The following is a 19288-nucleotide window of genomic DNA, read 5'->3' on the forward strand; positions in this document are numbered from 1 at the left end:
ATAATAATGATTGCATTTTTGAATGTTCAGTTGACTGAGTTTCATGTTTAATGAATATAGTAAATAATAATAATTATAGCATGTTAACATGCAACAGTGATACCCATTGTCATCAGGGCACTTGGTACAATGTCCAAGAATTTTATAAAATACATCAAGAAATTGCAGCTTCCTGCAATAACATCAGCGGTACTGCAAAAAACTGTGCACCTCAGAACATCGTATATTTTAAGAAGATACTTGGGTGATACTTAGGACGCTGCCAGCAACCCATATCAGCCATTAGCACTAGTCAATGGTATTTGGAACACATTTTTAAATGTCCAGTTGACTGAGTTTCATGTTTAATGAATAAAATAGATGATGATGATGAAGATTGATCATCGCACAGTCAGCCAGATGTTCAGACTGGTTTTGGCATTTTTGTCTACCTATCGCGTCCTTGCCAAGAACCTGGGATAGGCAGATCTGGATGTTTGACGGTGTTACAGATATCGTTGCAGGATAAAAGCTGTTCCAAGGAAAGCTGCTTTCTGCAATTGACTGATGTCGAATTTGACAATGCCAATGGTGTTCAAGTTGTTGTGGGAATGCACCCAAGGCGTCTATTGGTACTACCGTTGCTTGCCTTTGCCACAATTATTCTGTTTCTAGTTGTAGATCTTTGTAGTTTCTTATCTTCTCCAGTTCTTTCTCTTCTATTCTGCTGTCTGCACTGCCACATCCACTATCCAGACTTTTTTGTCTTTCTTATTGACAACTGTTGTTATTGTTGTTGTTATTATTTATTGCATTAATATCTCACTTTTCCACATTTAATAAAACACTTCTTCCAGTTTTGTGGTTAGGAGGACAACATCCCTGTATGGACTAAAGCCATGGTATATTTAAGTATGGTTTATTGAATAAATCACAATCATCTGATTCATACAATTAAACAAACTTTACTTTACAAACTACAATGGCCAAGCTTGCACAACACACTCCAACATATTTTGACTTAAAATATTATGCAAACTTAGCCAATATGAGCCACAGTGGTGCAGTGGTTAGAATGCAGTACTGCAGGCTACTTGTGCTGACTGCCAGCTGAGTGCAATTTGGCAGTTCAAATCTCACCAGGCTCAAGATTGACTCAGCCTTCCATCCTTCCGAGAAGGGGTGGGCTTCAGATCCTTTAGCAATGGGTTCGCTGCTCCATTGCTAGGTGGCATGGCCATGGTGGGTGTGGCCTAGTCGGCTACCTGCACCATGGCGGGGGAAGGCATTTTTCATTCTCCCCAGGCACCAGAAGCTTTCCTTGAGCCTCTGGGGGGGGCGAAAACTGCTTCCCCCGGAGGCCAGAGGCCCTCCGGAGGCCGGAAACAGGCCCATTTCCAGAGTTCCGGAACCTCCAGTAGGCCCGTTTTTTGCCCTCCCAGACCATCCACATGGCCCCTGCACTTACCTGGAATGATGAACAGGCCATGTGGAGACTCCTGGGAGGGGAGGGATGGGCATGGCCAGCCAGGGATGGCATTTGGGGGTTCACCGAACCTCAGCGATCCTTGGCTAGAGGATTGCCCGAACCCTGCCGAACCCCCAGGAGCCCCCCTGCTTCCGAGGTGGGTAAAATGAGGACCCAAATTGTTGGGGGCAATATGCTGACTCTGTAAACCGCTTAGAGAATAAAGCACTGTGGCTGTAAAGCACTGTGAAGCGGTATATAAGTTTAAGTTTAAGCAGCATCCAGAACAGTGCAGAAACTTAATTGAACCAAAACATGGATTTCTTTTAGCCTGTTCAACTTACCTCAGAGAGGTAGCAGGTAAATTATAGCTAGCCAAATGCATTCCAATGCTACTTGGACATTGAGACAGAAATGAAGACCAGGAGACCTCTAAACTGAACCATCTCTATTGCTGCTTTAGAGCTGGGTGGGGGGAGGAGAATTCCAATTCAGAATCAGACAGCCATTTCCTACATTCATCTTATCAATAATGAGAGCTAGTTCATACCATCAAGATACTGCAGCTTATTCTTTGTGGTAAGCCATACAAATTCTCTCTCTCTCTCCCTCCTTCCATGCATATGCACACACACACTTTTGAGTCAGTTTTTGGCTTCTGGTGATGGCTCATTCCTGTAGTTTTCTTCGCAACAGTTCAGAAGTGGCTTACCAATGCCTTCTTGGCTGATTTTGTATTTAAGATTGGAACTCACAGTCTCCTAGTTTCTAGCCTGGCGCCTTAACCACTATACCAGACTGGCTCTCTAAATAAAATGTACTTCAGGGAAAAAGAAGATTAACTGCTCTACCTATGAAATTATAAAAATCTGTTTTATCCAATTGTATCTCCATACTGAATCCACTCCAACCCAGTGGCACAATGCAATCTGCCTCAGGGCTTCATAGCTCTTTTCCACCGTCAAAATACATCTAGTCTGCTAAAATTAATATTACAATCTCTCTGTTATCAATAAAAGGATAAGGACCAAACTGTTACACAGTGGGATGTATCTTGCTAGATGTTGTTACTCTCATTTATCAAGGAGGTCAGCATACAGTCTTGATTGTATATCCGTCTTTTACCAATGCACGGAATACACTCTCTTGACATCAAAGGCATTTTTCAGTCATTAAACCTGCATCAGGGAGCAGTTCCACCATACAGCATCAAGGCTGCCCCAGTTTCTTGTTCATACCAAGGGGAAGTTCCCAAGATCCTCTCACTCACTTTCTTCTGTGTTTCCACCCCCACCCTGCCCTGCTCACACTCCCATTAAGCAGCTCTGATTTCTGAATGAAGTTCCTACTTTTACTAGGAGGCTACACTGTCATTGCATTTTGAGACATAAAACAAAAATGGTCTTCGTGCCTTTTTTGTTTTTCAAATAAAAATGGTCAAAAATTGCTGGACTTTCCTTTGTTTTACAGGGCACTGTCTATTCTGTTAGCTTCTTTTGTTACATTTTTGCCTGACCTATTTGCTTTTGATGTGAATTGAAGCGGAATTCCCAAGGCTTGGGCCCCACTGTCGTCTCCCTCAGGTATTCCACTGTCACCCAGGACTAGGTTGTTAGCAGTAGAGAAACTGTTACTAAGGCTTTTTCCTCCCTAGTAAAAGTTGAAAGAGAGGGGGACTGTCCGCCTCCTTCCTCTCTTTATCTTCCAAAATCCGTCTCCTCTGTCTGGGCTTCTGCTCATTACTGCAATACGCTTTCAAGGGATGACAAGACTGTAAAGCTGCAGAGCAATAGGATTCTTCTCATTTGTGAGAGAGACAACAAAACCCAGCAGCAGTTCAAGAAGAGCATCGTATTCACTGCTCTGATCTGGTTCTAAAACTTTTTTCCCCATTACAGAAAGGATTTGGTAAGAAAGATCTTGGTTGTTGACATATTGCCAGAAATAATTATTTCATCTTCTCAGAGATGTACAAGCACCATGGGAGTCCATACAAGCTCATGCAATCAGACTTGATCAACCAAAGATGCTTGCTAGAAGGCTTTTGACCTGCAAAGCAATACCTTCTATCAGCTGAATAAAACTGGTTGTACAGATTTTTTTGCATTGAGCCCTGAGGCAGCCTCTCCTCTTTGCAAGGTTTCTTTAGGCAGCAAAGACTTTCTTTGCCTTTGTGGAAAAAGAGAATTGTCCCAGCATAGGGATAAAAATTTCACCTTGCCCATATTATTATACTACTCTGCTGATGGGTGCCTTTCATGCCAATTCTGCCCTTCTATTTGCAGACCCAGAGTTCATTACTATAAGAGACAAAATGGAGAAAACTTTAATATTAATAACATTAGGACATCATCAGGGTCACTATGCCAGTTGCAGAATAGTAGTGCCTCAGGGTGACTGACTAAACAACAAATGGCCAACAACTAGGGTATCTTATATCCCCAGCCTTTCCCTCCTGTCCTGGAATATAGCGGGCTGGAAAGGCATTGCAAACCAGATGGATTTTATAAAATTGATTTCAACACATCATCTCATCCTCCTTCAAGAAACCTGGCTGACTACTAATGATCCACAGATCAGTTTACCGGGTTTTGCCTCATGGCATAAACCGGCAGGCAAAGTCAATTTAAGAGGGAGGGCAATTGGGGGCTTAACCACGTTGGTCAAAAGGGATATGGGATGGAAAGGTGAAGAAATTTCTTTAGATCCTCAATTCCAATATATTCTGCCTATTAGATGTACATTCAGGGGGATGGACTTAATCTTAATTAATGTATATATCGCTCCATTTTCATTCCACCTTTTAGGAAGGGATTTGTGGGATGAATTAGATTCAGTATTAGCTACCTTAAAGGGACGCTTTCCCCAAGCAAAAATTATATTAGCTGGAGATACTAATGCAAGACTAGGTCCCTCAATGAAGAGCTATGCTAACCGAGGCCTGGTACCAACTGGTTACTTATATAATGAGTTCACTTGGTCCTCAATGGACAAGAGGACCAATAAATATGCCCAGAGGTTAATTTCCCTCCTGTTTATGAATGATATGCAAGTACTTAGTGGCTCGAGTGATGGCTATATATATCCCTATACTTTCTCGTCCAACAAAACCTCAACCTCTATCGATTATATCTGCACTTCCTCTACTTTAGTACACCATTTTTCAGAAGTAAGAGCTATATTTAGAGAGGAAAGTGACCACTTTCCCATCACGGCTCTGGTTTCACTCTCTTCAGAAGTTAGGCCTCATTCAAGAGAGGAAATTGACACCTTAGCAAACGCCCGGGTTTATAACTATAAAAGGCTATATTGGCACAGACTTGATGTCAAATCTGTCACCACTTATTTGGGCTCAGACGAAGCCAGACACCTAGCAAGGGAAATCTCCCAATCTAAGCCCGGAGACAACACCCCAATGCCAGCTTATACAGAGCTAACTTCTACTCTTAGGAACTTAATGATCCAGAACGATAGAAAAGTAGATGGGATCTCTAGAAAGTGGTTTGATGATGATTGCCATAACTTGAGGTCAAATCTAAGAGCCGCAGTTAAGAAAGTTAACCGATCCAGACAGGATGGTGATTATTCAAATATGGTTCAACTCAGGAGAGCATACAAATCCCTACTGAAAAACAAGAAAAGTAGCTATAACACCAGGATGTGGAAAGAGGTAGAAATGGCAGCAAAATCCCAATTCCCTATGATCTTTTGGCATAAGATAGCCGGTATATTAAAGCAACGTTCCCCACTTATGGACACTGATATATCAGCAGTAAAATGGGAGAAGCACTATCTTGCTTTATTTGATGGTAACAATACAACAAATGTCTTGCAATTGGATATCCTCCAGCAAGAATTAAGGAAATGTCCGGAATGGACACCAGTTACCCCTACCGAAGTTAAGCATATAATTCAATCCTTAAAAGCCGGGAAGGCCCCTGGAGAGGACTTGTTGCCTCCTGAACTCTTTAGGTCCAACATTGATTTTTGGGTACCGGTGCTGGTAGCACTGTTTACTTATATCGATAAAGTAGGGATAATCCCTGAGGGGTGGAGGTTAGCTATAGTTTTTCCAATTTTTAAGAAAGGTGACAGAGCTGCCCCATCCAACTACCGACCCATCAGTCTTCTTAATATAATTTCAAAAATGTATACGAAACATCTCCTAAATAAAATAGAGGACTGGTGCTTGGATAAGGAAATTCTGGCAAATGAGCAGGCAGGTTTTAGATCAGGTAGGTCTACCATAGACAATTGTTTGTCCTTTCCCACTTAACTAATAAATACAAGACCCAGGGGAAAAAGCTGTATACCGCCTTTATTGACCTTACTGCTGCTTTTGATTCTATAGATAGGAACCACTTGTGGAGGAAACTACAAGTTATGGGGATGGACCTCAGACTTATTTTGTTGATCAGGATTCTCTATACTAATACGGCAATTAGAGTCAGATATGCAGCAAATGGGGCCTCAACAAACAGCATACCGACAACTAGAGGAGTGAGGCAGGGCTGCCTGCTGGGCCCTACTCTTTTTAACCTTTATATAAATGATATCCCAGCACAGCTGGATGATCTTCTGACGCACAGCCCCCAAATAGGCTCTAGATTTATTAACGTATTAATGTATGCCGATGACTTAGTGTTGTTTTCTAGAACCCAAATAGGAATGAAGAGACTTCTTGACAAGCTCACACGTTACTGTACTGCAAACCACTTGACTATAAATGTAGCTAAATCAAAAGTTTTAGTCTTTGGCAATAAGAATAAAAGGCACAATTGGCAGATTAATGACACAAAAATTGAGCAAGTTACCCAATATACTTATCTTGGAATTGTTTTTTCCAGTGCAGGAGGTTGGACTCCGCACCATCAATACCTTTCTCAAAAGGTCAGAGCATGAGCAAGCCTTGTATCCAAATTAAGTAAACGAATCCAACCAACCTCCATTTTACCTCTTCGTAAAGTCTTTCAGGCTAAACTTGTCCCGATCATGCTCTATGGTGCTGAAATTTGGGGTCTTACAGAGGCCCCCATATTAGAGAGAACTCAAAATAATTTGTTAAGGAGGATGCTTGGGGTAAACAATTCCACTTCAGCTGCAGCCGTCAGAGCTGAATTGGGACATTTCTCACTGTACACCTATACAATCACTAGGGCGGTAGCCTACTGGCTAAAAATGACCCAGATGGATGCCAGCAGACTCCCCAAAATATGTCTAGAGGAACAGCAGATTTCAAATCCTCAAAGGTATTCCTGGCTAACCCGGCTGTCAGAAATATTGAACCGATATGGCGTGGGGTTCCCGTTGTGTGACACACTGAACCAAGTTAAACAACGGATTAAAGATATACATGGGCAAATGGACATGGCAACCCTTTCAACTAATCATTCCTTTAAACTGCTGACAGCAGTTAAAACAACTTTCACTCTGGTAAAGTATTTACATTTAGAAATGCCATCAGTGGAGAGACAGTTATTTGTTAAGTTTAGATTCGAACTTCTAGATACAAACGTTAGATTCGGCCGTTATCGGAAAATCCCGTATGATAAAAGAATATGCATATGTGGGGTAAACGTCGTGGAGGACACGGCACATATAATATTCGAATGTAGTCTCTATCAAGAAGTAAGAAAAAAATATCTGTCCCCAATTATAAATAAATTTCCCCACTGGAATATAAGCCAAAAACTAGCATTTCTGTTGAGGGCTGACTCTCCTCCCCTGGTAAGAGCGATCACTCGATATCTTAAAAGAATGACAGCAATATGAGCCAGTTATATCAAAAAACATTTTATCGATTGTAAGGAAGATGAGCTCAGTTAGAGAGGAGCTATCCTATTTGGGTTATCTAGTCTTGGCAACTTAGCTATTGAAAATTGATATTGTAAAATTTTAACGTCATCTATCATACATTTTTAGATTGCTATTTTTCTAACCGTTTTCCCTTTTTCCCTTTTTCTTTTCTGTTTTGTTTGAAAAGGCCTTCGAGCTATTCAATAAACTATACTATACTATGCCAGTTGCAGAATATGGAAGTTAATAAATCAGGATTAGGCCATGTGCTTCTAAACACTTCCTACCTATCTGTCTCATAGAAACTAAGGATTCATTATTATTTTTTTAGATAGACTGAAGTGCCTCAGACTGACATGGATTTCAACTACCAGCAATGTTTCTGAATAAGACTTGTGTGCTCTACATGTAAGAGGAAAAAGAATCATGGGCTCAGAGAAGTGAATGCAGCTTTTGGGATTTGCAACAGTGAATTTGTGAAGTCAGCTCCTAAGAGAATCATTTGGTGATGGATCCCCTTTGTTAAGATTCCAAATTCTCAAAATTTTGATCTATATAAGCTCAACATATCAAAAACAAATACAATAAATCATGGTTTATTTTTTAATAACCACAAGACTGCAGGACAGCAATTATAGGAACTGAAATCCAATATATCTAGACTACTAACATTGTGGTGTTATGCAGTTCATGCTGATTTTAAGACATATTTAATTTCTGGTTGGTTCTAATGGCTTTTATAGAGAGAAGTGAAGGATCTATTTTTTCAGCAACATCAATAAATTGAAACTTCAAAACCACTGACCAAATAACCATAAAACCTGTGGTGCAAGCCTTGAGAGAAGATTTATAAGAAGATTTTGTTCTGGGCCTTGTGGACATCAATACATCACTGACACTCCTTGGATACAATATTGCTGTTGTAGGTCTAGTCCTGATAGAACATGATATCTTAGTGCAAGAATGAACCCCTGCAGACATAAAATTTCATTCTGCTCAACTGTTAGGTGCTCTAGTATAATATTCTGCCATCGACAGCAGCCAAGAAGAAGCCTCTGAAAAATGCAAAAAAGCAAGAACTGATGTTGCTCTCAGCTTTAGTAAACAATAAAAGAATACTTTCCATGTTGCTATTATGAGTGTAGAATTTCAATAATTCATTTAGGACTCATTGCTAAGTAGATTGATCTGATTTATGTTTCCTTGACTAATATATGGAAGAGAATGCAAAATGGCATACAAAAATTCATGTTTAAGGATCACCCTCATAAAAATGTTTATTTTAGGATAAAATATGTCCTATGTGTTTTGTATTTTAATGCAGAATTTAAGTATCTTTTTTTTTTAAATGAAACTTTGAAGCTTGAGGTAGAAACAAGGTGAAACAGATTTAAGAATACATGTAAACAGGGGTGGGATTCAAAAATTTTAGCAACTGGTTCTCTGCCTGGTTGCTGGATGGGTATGGCCATGGTGGACATGAGGGGGTCGTTTTCGCCCTCCCCAGGCTCCGTAGGCCGGAAACAGGCCAGTTTCTGGACTTCCGGTAGGCCCATTTTTTGCCCTCCCCAGGCTCTGGAGGTGTTCCTTGAGCCTCTGGGAGGGTGAAAACAGCCTCCTCTGGGCTACGGAGGCCCTCTGGAGGCCGGAAACAGGCCCATTTCCGGACTTCCAGAAGACCTATTTTTCACCCTCCCCAGGCTCTGGAGGTGTTCCTTGAGCCTCTGGGAGGGTAAAAACAGCCTTCCCTGAACTCCGGAGGCCCTCCAGAGGCTGGAAACAGGCTTGTTTCTGGACTTCCAGAACCTCCAGGAGGCTCATTTTTTGCCCACCCAGAGCCTCCGTGTGGGCACTGCACTTACCTGGCATCCAAAATGGGCCCCGTGGAGACTCCTGGGAGGGGTAGGGTGGGCAGGGTCAGCCAGTCCTTGCAACCACCAGTTTGGTGAACCACATTAAAATTAACATCTGGTTCGCCCGAACTGGTCCAAACTGGCTAAATCCCACCCCTGCCCATGTAAATCTGACAATCATCCATGCAAAATAACTATTGGCAAATCCAAACTAGTTTAATCCATTTTTAAAAGCAACTTAAATTAACAATGAGTTTCACACTGTATCTTGAAGATCATATTATTTTGTTGTCTGTATAGATGAAGTACTGTAGCTGAGCTGTCCAACCATTGGGCCATCCCAAATCATCCTGTACATTCATAAATCCAGCCAACTATCTTTGATGTAATAGGGCTTTGTCCTGTGCATAAACAAGCTTTTCCTAGATGTTGGCATTGGTAGCCACAACACAAAGGCTCAAAATTCAGACAAATGAGTATGAGGACATCTAAACCCCAGAATACCCTTGGGCCCACCAAAGATCATCCAACCACATTCAAGAAGTCTGGATACAATGGAGCTGCATCTTATCCATCCCAAAGCTGCTTTATAAACTGTAGGCAGAGCACTGCTGATAACTGGGACTTTCCCACAAGACAGATATGTGCCTGTATGTCTGCAAAGGGAGAAATATTTGAGAAGGGCCAATTTAGATTAAGGAAGTTCCATGCAATATCTTAGAATTCTAAACTATTTTGGTCAGTGATGGTCCTCCTCTCTCCTCTCACTCTCATTGGGAGAGCTACTTAAAATTTATTCTTATAAGACTCTTATAATCACTCTTTTTATCTTTATAGCAGCACTTGGCCAACTTTGGTTGATCTCAACAAGCTGAATTAGGGTCTAATTTGAAGAGTATGAGAGAGCAGACTGCCCAGGACATGGCCAAACCTGAGCCCACTAAATTGAGTATAGGTAAAAGGACCTGTGAAAGAGAGAGATTACTAAGAAATATCAACATTATAAACTACACAGGGAAATTGAAAAGATACCCCAGAAGGACTGTTGCCTTCTGGCAGAAGATATAGAACAATTAAAACTCGGACCACACATTGTCTGAATAGTTTTTATCCCAGAGCTATAATTGCACTCAACAATGAACTAAAGGACCACCATCAGTGACCTGTTGGACAGTATTACTTGATCTGTTGTGTAGATGTTTGGGTGATTTAGGGGTGGAGAATTGTGGTGGGTGGGAGTGTGTTTGGGGATTGTTATGTGTGTTGGACCTGGTCTTTGGGTGTTAAGTGAATTTCATTGTATGAGTATACTGTGTATACATGTACAATGACAATAAAGTTATTTATACTTACACTTTATGTGAAATCATTTATGTATTGTTGCCAAGAGAGCTACATGGCCAAAGCAACTACCTTAATTCAGAGATCTGACCTTCGTAAACCTGTAGGTTTGATTTGTAAGTAGATGGAGCAGTATGTTGTTGGGCTTCATCAGTGTGGAAATTTGAACCTAGTCCTAACAGTATAAGTACATGATTGTGGAAGCTTTGTATATAAAGCACTCCACAGATTGCTGATTATAACTGGCCATTTTGAATTATAGTGTGCATCCACCCATTTGCTTTAATCCACAGGCTTTATCCATGAACATTGGCTATTGAGTAGCCAAGATATGATCCTGCACAGTCCTACTAAGCCATATCAACTCCCTAATAGTTACACTCAGGACTTTCCCAGTGTCAGATAAATATAAATTCAGAACAACAAATCATTCATGGGCAACAGGCACATCTTTGACAATTGTAAATGACTTTCACAAGCTGTTTCCTGTTCCCTGGTTTTTTGCAAGGCTGTCTGTTTTCTCTTCCTAGCAGGGAATGGCTCTCTGCAGATTTGGTGTAGCCCATCTGTGAAAAGGTTTTCCCTTTTCCATCATCACCTGTTCTGCAGTCACCCCCTAAAAATCAAATGGAATTGAAAAATGAATACATAAAAAAGCCACCCCTTAAGTCAGCTTTGATTTGCCTTCCCCACTCTGCCAAGGAGTTGTCTTCGGAATGAGCTGCTGGAGAGAAAGACTGTTGTTTATTGTTGTCAAATCTTTCCAGACCAGCCAGATTAGCACACACGTACATCCTTTCTTACACCCATGTCATGTCCCTCTGTGACCCCCACCTGAGCAACGGCGATGGGTGGGAGCCATTTTTATGGCAAAATACAGAAATCCAGAGAGACCATAGAATTAAAAAAAAGCAACCAGGAAGAGAAGAATATGACATTAACAGCCTGGTAACTCGTCTCCAACATTCCCCTCTGGGTCTGTGTGTGGTAAGCCATCCTAACCAATCGTGGTACAGAGACATAAACAGTCCACAACCAATCATAGCCGCTGTGTAAGAGCAACACTGGCACATGTGTGCCTGCAACCACAACCCTTTCTTGCACACCGTGGAAATCAAAGCAGGTTATCGCTCTCACACAGGGGCAAGAAAGCAGGAAGGCAGTGCAGCTACCTAATGTTGGCCTCACAAGCAGCCATGTGACTGACTGCCTCTGTTTGAAATTTACTAAAGAATTACATCAGTCTGGGAAGGGGAGGGGAGGAGGAAGGAGGAGGATGAAATCACAGGGGAGAGGAGAGGGATCTAGAACAAAAACATTTGTCTTCTTAAAAGGGTAATGTCATTGCCTGTTTTCTGCAATATTTATCTTCTCTTTTTATTGCTTTCTCCAACCTTGGCTATTCAGAGCACTTAATGTCTGTCAGATATTTAACATACTTCCTTCCAGAGGGAATTTCAGTTTTAACGCATCTGAAAGGTGCCGCATTGGCATACGTCACAATCGTTTGCCTATTGTCCCTTAGTCTTAGAAAACAAGGCTGATTGTTACAATGACGGGATGAACAAGAAGCAGAAACTTACATATTTGGGGACTGCGGGACTACCTGGATGTAACTCCTTAAAGCAGCTAAGCCTTTCTACAGGGTTTATTGCTTAAACTTAAACATTGTATGATGTCACTGACTTTTTGCATTTTTTGCTTTGTTTTTGACTTTTGGATTCCACTATTAACATTTTTTTTTCTGTATTGTAATGCATTCTTAGGCATATTTATTGAGAAGAAAAGAATAGCAAAGCTGGAAGAACATAGTAATTGGGCCTTTTTGCCTAACCCCTGGTGCATACTGGAATCCAAATTAAAGTATCCCTGACAGATGTTTTTCTATTCTCTATTTGAACATAATCAGTGAACTCACCTCTCTTTTTAGTAATTGGACCCACTGTTTAACTGTTCTTGGTGCTAATTAGAAGCGTTCCTAATATTCAACCAACATCCATCTTCTATAACTTAAAGACCATTATTCTGAGTCCTGCATAATGGAATGAAAGAGAACAGATGTTGACCACCATCTGTATCATATTCTTTCAGGTACTTGGAAAGAGCTATCATAGGCCTTGTGAGAGCCATTTTTTCTCAAAGCTAAAGTTAACAACTTAGCTCACTGTCTTCTTGCAAAACGTTTTCAGTCCCCTAAACATCTTGTCATTCTTTGCACTTATTCAAGTATGTCTGAATCTTTATTATAATATGGAGCTCCTTACTGGACACATCACTTGTGATGCACTCTGACCACTATAGAATTAAATGAAATATTCCTTCCAATGATTTGAACTCTTTTAGTTATAGCGATACAGTTTGAAATTGCATGTCCTTTTTGGCAGGTGCGTTATTGCTAATTTATATTTTGGTTGTGATCAACTACAGTTCCAAAATTCTTTTCCCCATATACTATTATCAAATCAGTTATACTCAGGCTATATCTGAGCCTTTTATTTCCTTTACCTGAATGAAGAACATTTATATTTATCTGTTATTTTTAGCTTATTTTTCTAAATCTGTCAATGCTACTTCAAATTATGCTTTTGTTTTCTAGAATATTTGGTACCCTTCAGGTTCATTTCATCTGCTGATCTGATAAACATTGCCTACAGCTCTTCATCCAAGTCACTGATAAAAATATTGAAGCATACTGGGCCCACAACCAAACCCTGTGACATATCACTCCACTTTCATGAGTGGAGCATAAATTTCCAATCAGATCTAAACTCACCTAGACATGCAAATCAACCTACTGGATTTAATTATTTTGCAAATCAGGGTACCTACATGTTTGCTAAAATCAACATATGTGATTTATAATATAAAATAAATTAGGCAAATAGCTTTCATACTATTTATTTAGAAATATTAATTTGGCAAGAATTGTTCTTTTCAAATTGATTATTTCTCGTAATAACTGCATTCCCTCCCCTATGCTTACAGATCTACCTCTTGTAGAATCTTCCCCATTATGGACCCAAATTGAGTATTCTACAACTCCCAAGCATTTCCTTCCCTCCCCAATTTTTGAAGAAAGAAATATTTGCTATCTCTAGGCACAAGATAGGCTATGTTACTCATTCTCCAACAACATTAGGTCCAACAACTTTCCTCTTTTATTTTAGGATGCAATCTATCTGTCTTCCCTGATTATGTGTAGATCAAATTCAAGCTGGGATCTTGTTCCATCAATCAATTTTTAACATTTTCCCATTTACAATTGCTTCAAAGAAAACAATGAACCAATATAGGGGCATTTCTGTCTTTTCAATGTTACCTGTTTCCTTTTTGCCATTTTTATTGTATTTGTTTCTTGATTACTACTATGGTTTTTTAAGATACATACAGTACATATAAAAACACAGCCTGAATACATTTGATGTAATACAACACATTCTGTCATTAAATTTTCCCATTAAGTTTATTTATCTTATAAACTGCTATATTGACAAAGAAATCTCTATTCAGTTTTCTTAGTGAATTGGTTTTGTTTTTTATTCAGTAGAAAATATCATGATGGGTTATTTCCATGCTTTCGTGAGAAAGGGTCTATGCCCTGTTTAATGCAAAGAATCCAGAATCTGGTTTGGGAAAAGAAGTACTGCACCTTAAAATAAATATTTCTCATGGCTTATGTTTATTTTGAACTATTCAGAATGCAGACATCTGTACCAACAAGTTATGGAGAAACAATCCTTGCTAATCGATCAACATTGCAATGCTCTACTTCCTTCTCTAATGTCAGGTTCATGAATCCAATGAAATTTATTAGATTTTTATCCCATTCTTATTATTTTTATAAGTAACTTAAAGTAGTGAACACACTTAATACTCCTTCCTCCTCCTCGTTTTCCCCACAACAACCCTGTGAGGTGGATTGAACTGAGAGTGACTGCCTAGTCACCCAGCTAGCTTTCATTACTAGAATTTATAGTTTCCTGCTTTCTAGCCTGGTATCCTTTTATGATTATTCTTCTGAGTGTGGGTGAAGGGATTTAAATGGAAGCTTTAAAATGAATCTTTATTATTTTTATAAATAACTTAAGGTGGCATTTCTTCTCAGAAGTGACTTCAGTTATGTTCTTATTTTCAAATCACTACTTCACTACTGTAGCTTCATTACTGTTGTTTATGTACGTTTGTCAAATCAGAAATAATCTGACTAGAAAAATAAATCAATGTTGTGACTAAAAAAACAAGATGTGTAAGGAAATGTGGTATTGGTCAGCAAGACAAATACTAACCCCATTTAGAGTGTAATTCGATGCTCACATATTTGGATTTAATTGACACTGAACCTCTGGGTAAATACATATAGGTTTTTGCAATGAATTATCTGGACAGCAAGCAGTTAGGCTGCACTTTATAAATGGCATTGGAATATTTAATAAGAAAAAAATTAGTTATATGATTTCATTGAAACATACCTCCAGATAAAAGCAGAAATTCTGCTTAAAACCACTTTTTAAAAATAGATTAAGATCTGGCTTTTGTGAGGAAGTTTGGGTGTAAAGTCCATTAAGTCATTGGCAAATTGTTTGCTTTATTATTGAAACAGGGAAAGTTTATCAAACTTGTTTGAATATGTGTGTATAATTTGATCATGAAGTGCTTCCCTAGACAATGTACAAAATTGATATGAAATTCAGTTTTACCATATTGCCTCAGTATTGCTGCTGCATTTTGCAGTAACTATGCTTTGCAGACCAAATATAAGGCTAGCATCATGCAATATACACGATAATAATAGAGGCATGATGTTATCACTGTCTGGGATCCTTGAGCTAAGCTATTTTTTTTTAATAAAAAGTTTTTAATTTTTAAAAAAGAGTTAAGTTACTCTTGTCCTGGTGATTCAGCTGAACCTAGTAAAGTGTGTTCTTTATCATTATGGCACTTGGTTTTTTAGGGACAATAAACTCCAAACTCCATTTTTACTCCTTTAAAGAAGATTGCAATCAAGGACAAGTTAAAGCTCTGATTTCTTCGTTCTTGGAACTAATATCCTACAGATCCACCCCTTATAACTGCATTCAGAAACTATCTAGGAGTATGCAGCCTTTTCCTAAATGTAATAGAAAAAGCTGGGCACAGTACAGGTAGTCCTTGACTTATGACCACAATTGGGCCCAAAATTTCTGTTGCTAAATGAGACATTTGTTAAATCAATTTTGCCCCATTTTACGACCTTTCTTGCCAGAGTTGTTAAGTGAATCACTGCAGTTGTTGAGTTAGTAACATGGTTATTAGGTGAATCTGGCTTCCCCATTGACTTTGCTTGTCAGGAGGTCACAAAAGGCCATTGCATGATCCCAGGACACTGCAACTGTCACGAGTCAGTTGCCAAGTATCTGAATTTTGTTCATGTGACCATGGAGATGCTGCAAGAATCATTAAGTGTGAAAAATGGTCATAAGTCACTTTCTTCAGTGCCGTTGTAACTTCGAACAGTCACTGAACTGTTGTAATTCGAAGACTATCTATATTATCATCACAAAGTGATCCAAATCTGCTTTGGAGGCTCCATAGAAATTAGAATAGCATTAGAGAGAAAATGGTCATCCAATGCTCTCTGCTACTTAGGTTCCAGACAAACATTCTAGAACCTCCTCCTCCACCCACAAGCTTAAGTGAGGCAATCCAAAAAGAAATCAAGCAAAAACAAGTGAAGCAACCAGGAATGTATTGATTTCCAAATATTCTTGACTCTTTAGTAGATTTATTGAGAATGTATTGTTAAATATAACCAACTTTATTATTCATATTTTGCTTGTCCAATTATTACAAATGAGAGGTTCTTGGTGCTCTCTGAGCTTATTTTCTTGCAGACGCTTCGTTACCCTAACTAGGTAACAAAATCTGCTCAAAGCTTTTTGAATAAGCTCTTCCTAGAATGATGCGAAACCACTATTATTCTTCTGAATAATTTCTGTGGAAAGGAATTATTATTTTTGTGTTACAGTGAGAGTAAAGGGTTAACTTGCCATTTCCATATTGGCGGCTTTAGAGCGAAAACCTGGGAGACGAGGAAAGCCGTTGACGGTTGGACTAACAAGAAAAAGAAGTAAGCAGCGCTGCGTATTTAAAATAAAGGAATATTTTGCTAGCTTCGTGGCAGACTCTTCAGTAATCATTCTGCAATTATTACAGTTTTGTCCTAAACTGTCCGTCCATGCCGCTTTATTGGTAAACAAACTCTGGATCACGTTCAGTGTGTTTATGCCTAATTGGAAAAAAAAACCGTGCAAATCAATGCATGAAATCTTAATTAAATAACTCTTAAAAGTGACGGCCGCGGGATTTACGAATATTTTTGTCTTTGTCGCCAAAATAAAGGTCGGAACCCTCGTGTCCAGCTAAACCCCCGGTTTCGTCACAATTCCCTACAGAAGCGAACCGCAACGTCTCTCAAGAACCCACGAGGGTTTCAGCGTTGCTCTTTTAAAAGCAGCCAGACGGCGCTGGAACCTTTTCCTTGCAACCTTCCTCATTGGCCGAAGGTCGGGGATAGGCGCGCGCAAAAAGGCACGCTGGGGTTGGCGGAGAGACGATTCAAGCGCGGCGGGTACGGCCGGGGCTTCTGATTGGTCGGAACGCAGAGGGGTGATATAAAAAGCGCGCGTCCCGAACAGGCTTGCATTCGGCGGCGGTGGAATGCAGGCGGGTTGATTCTGCGTCGCGATGTTGCCGTGATTTGCTCCGGCTAATTTTTAAAAACAAGAAACACCGCCGAGTTTCGTGCGGGTGCAAGAGCACAACGTATTTTCGGGGGAGGCTTTGCTTCGCCTCTCCGTCGAAGTGGGTGTCCGCCGGCGGCGATTCCCCGTGAAGTTGCCTACCACGCACCGGCAGAAAGGCGGCATGGAGTGCAAGCTGGAAGCTCACCGTATCGTCAGCATCTCGCTAGGCAAGATGTACAGCGCGCGAGGTCAACGCGGCGGCGTGAAATTGCACAAAAATCTTCTCGTGTCGCTTGTCCTGCGCAGCGCCCGGCAAGCCTACCTGAGTGAACTCGACTGCTCCCCTTCGCCTCCTCTCGCTGCTGCTCCCTCGCCGGCAGCCGCTGCGCTGAATCCTCTCCGAGATGGTGGGGAGGAAGGAGGACGCCCGCCGCTGCCTTTCTTCTCTCCTCCTCCTCCTCCTCGCGCCTTTCTGCCGCCGGCCCGGGCGATGTTGCCGTCTGATCCCCGGACTTCTCCGTGGTGCCGGAAACTCCCATCGCCGTCGGACTGGGAAGTTCAGCGGTTGCCACGCTGCTGCTGCTGCTGCGACTGCTGCTGCTCCACCTCTTTCGTGAGCGAGGCTGGCAAACGGCCGGCCGAGGCTGCTCCTGCCCTCGACTGCTCCAGAAAGCGGAACGCTGCTCTGCATCCCGATGGCGGGACCGAGGAAACGTCTCCCGGCAGCTCTCCGCTGAAAAAGGTCCGCAGGGAGGAAGAGGAGGAGAAAGAAGAGGACATGGAGACGGGCAATGTGGCCAATCTCATCAGCATCTTCGGCTCCAGTTTCTCGGGACTACTCAGCAAAAAGTCCTGCGGGGGCGAGAGGGAGGGCAGCAATCAGCGGGGAAGGCGGCAAGAGAACGAGGAGGAGGCAAGAGGGGCTGAGGCAGAGCCCGGGCAAATCTGTTGCGACGAATCGGTGCTACGAAACCTCAACCCTTGGAGTACGGCGATTGTGGCTTTCTGAACTTTTCCTTCCTCCCCAACTGATCCCAGTGACACAATATGGGACAGCTTTGATTCAGACGCTGGAGGGAGTAGGCAGCTAGGGCCCCGTCTGATAGGAATGGGGGACATGTCCTCCTTAAGGAGAAGCTGTGTTTGGTGATGGGACTCAATCAGAGCAACCCCAGCTGCCCTTCACACTTCTTTTCTGGATGCCCTTGGTGGCTAGTGTCTCATTCTGCATGAAAGTATTCCAGCTCGTTTCCACCTGCTCAGAAATTCCCTTTTCCCCCTTTCTTCTCTCCACCTCCAAGCTTTTGGGAAGGTTAGAGTAGACCTCTTGTTATCCTACCACGCCGAGCATGTTCTGTGAGTTCATAAAGTCTTCAAACGACATTTGGGACCCAAGGGGAGAGCTTTCTCACCCTGCTATAAGGCTGTGTTGATGATGGGTGCTGCTGAGATGTGTTAACAAATCTATGGTTTGGAGTTCTCTGGGACTTTTATTGCTCCTGGTCTTTGTTATATAAAGGCCCTTGAAGGAAAAGTGGGTCTTAATGGATGTTTTGTACAGTAAGCTCTTTTCTCTGGTTGTGTTTTGTATGAAAATGTAACTGCGTGTGTGACACGTATTAAAATATTTTGACATTGTTAACATTACACGTGTTCCTGTAATTTCTGGGATGGGGAGTTGGGCAAGGATTGGGAGCAGATGTGTAGAATATATTTCTCCGTGCTGATTGGATTGATGACACCCATGTATCAGGAGAGAGCATCAAGCTAGGAAAGGGCAATCTAGGATAAAGGATAATTTAGGATGGGAGTTGGAAAAGGATAGTCCTTGACTTACCCATTTTGCAAATCTGACAAAGGGAAAACTTAACATGTGAATTATGTTTCAGGAGCCATAATTGAAACTGACTGAATTGCCTACATCAGTGTAATGTGATAAATTTCTTTGCTGGTAAGCCTTCATTACATGCAAGTGATCACCTCATGTGATGGAATTATATCTGACTTTGATTAGAAGCTATTTTGGATACCTCTGTCCATGAAGAGTCTAGTATTCCAAAGTAATGTTTTGCAATCCTGGCAGCCTGAAAATATGTGGACTTCAATTCCCAGAATTCCCCATCCACTGC

At 41.1% G+C, this 19288-nt stretch overlaps 1 protein-coding gene across 1 annotated transcript; it reads left to right on the plus strand.

Moving 5' to 3' along the window:
- Window positions 1–17145: 17145 nt before the first annotated feature.
- Window positions 17146–18731, plus strand: IER5 (immediate early response 5). The gene has a single exon (XM_070939268.1). The coding sequence runs from the start codon at window positions 17341–17343 to the stop codon at window positions 18166–18168; it is 828 nt and encodes a 275-aa protein (XP_070795369.1). The 5' UTR covers window positions 17146–17340; the 3' UTR covers window positions 18169–18731.
- Window positions 18732–19288: the final 557 nt, after the last annotated feature.

The sequence above is a fragment of the Pituophis catenifer genome, unplaced genomic scaffold, assembly GCF_029215685.1.
Source record: "Pituophis catenifer annectens isolate HBS135680 unplaced genomic scaffold, rPitCat1.0.hap2 SCAF_3, whole genome shotgun sequence".
In the NCBI taxonomy this organism is placed as follows: domain Eukaryota; kingdom Metazoa; phylum Chordata; class Lepidosauria; order Squamata; family Colubridae; genus Pituophis; species Pituophis catenifer.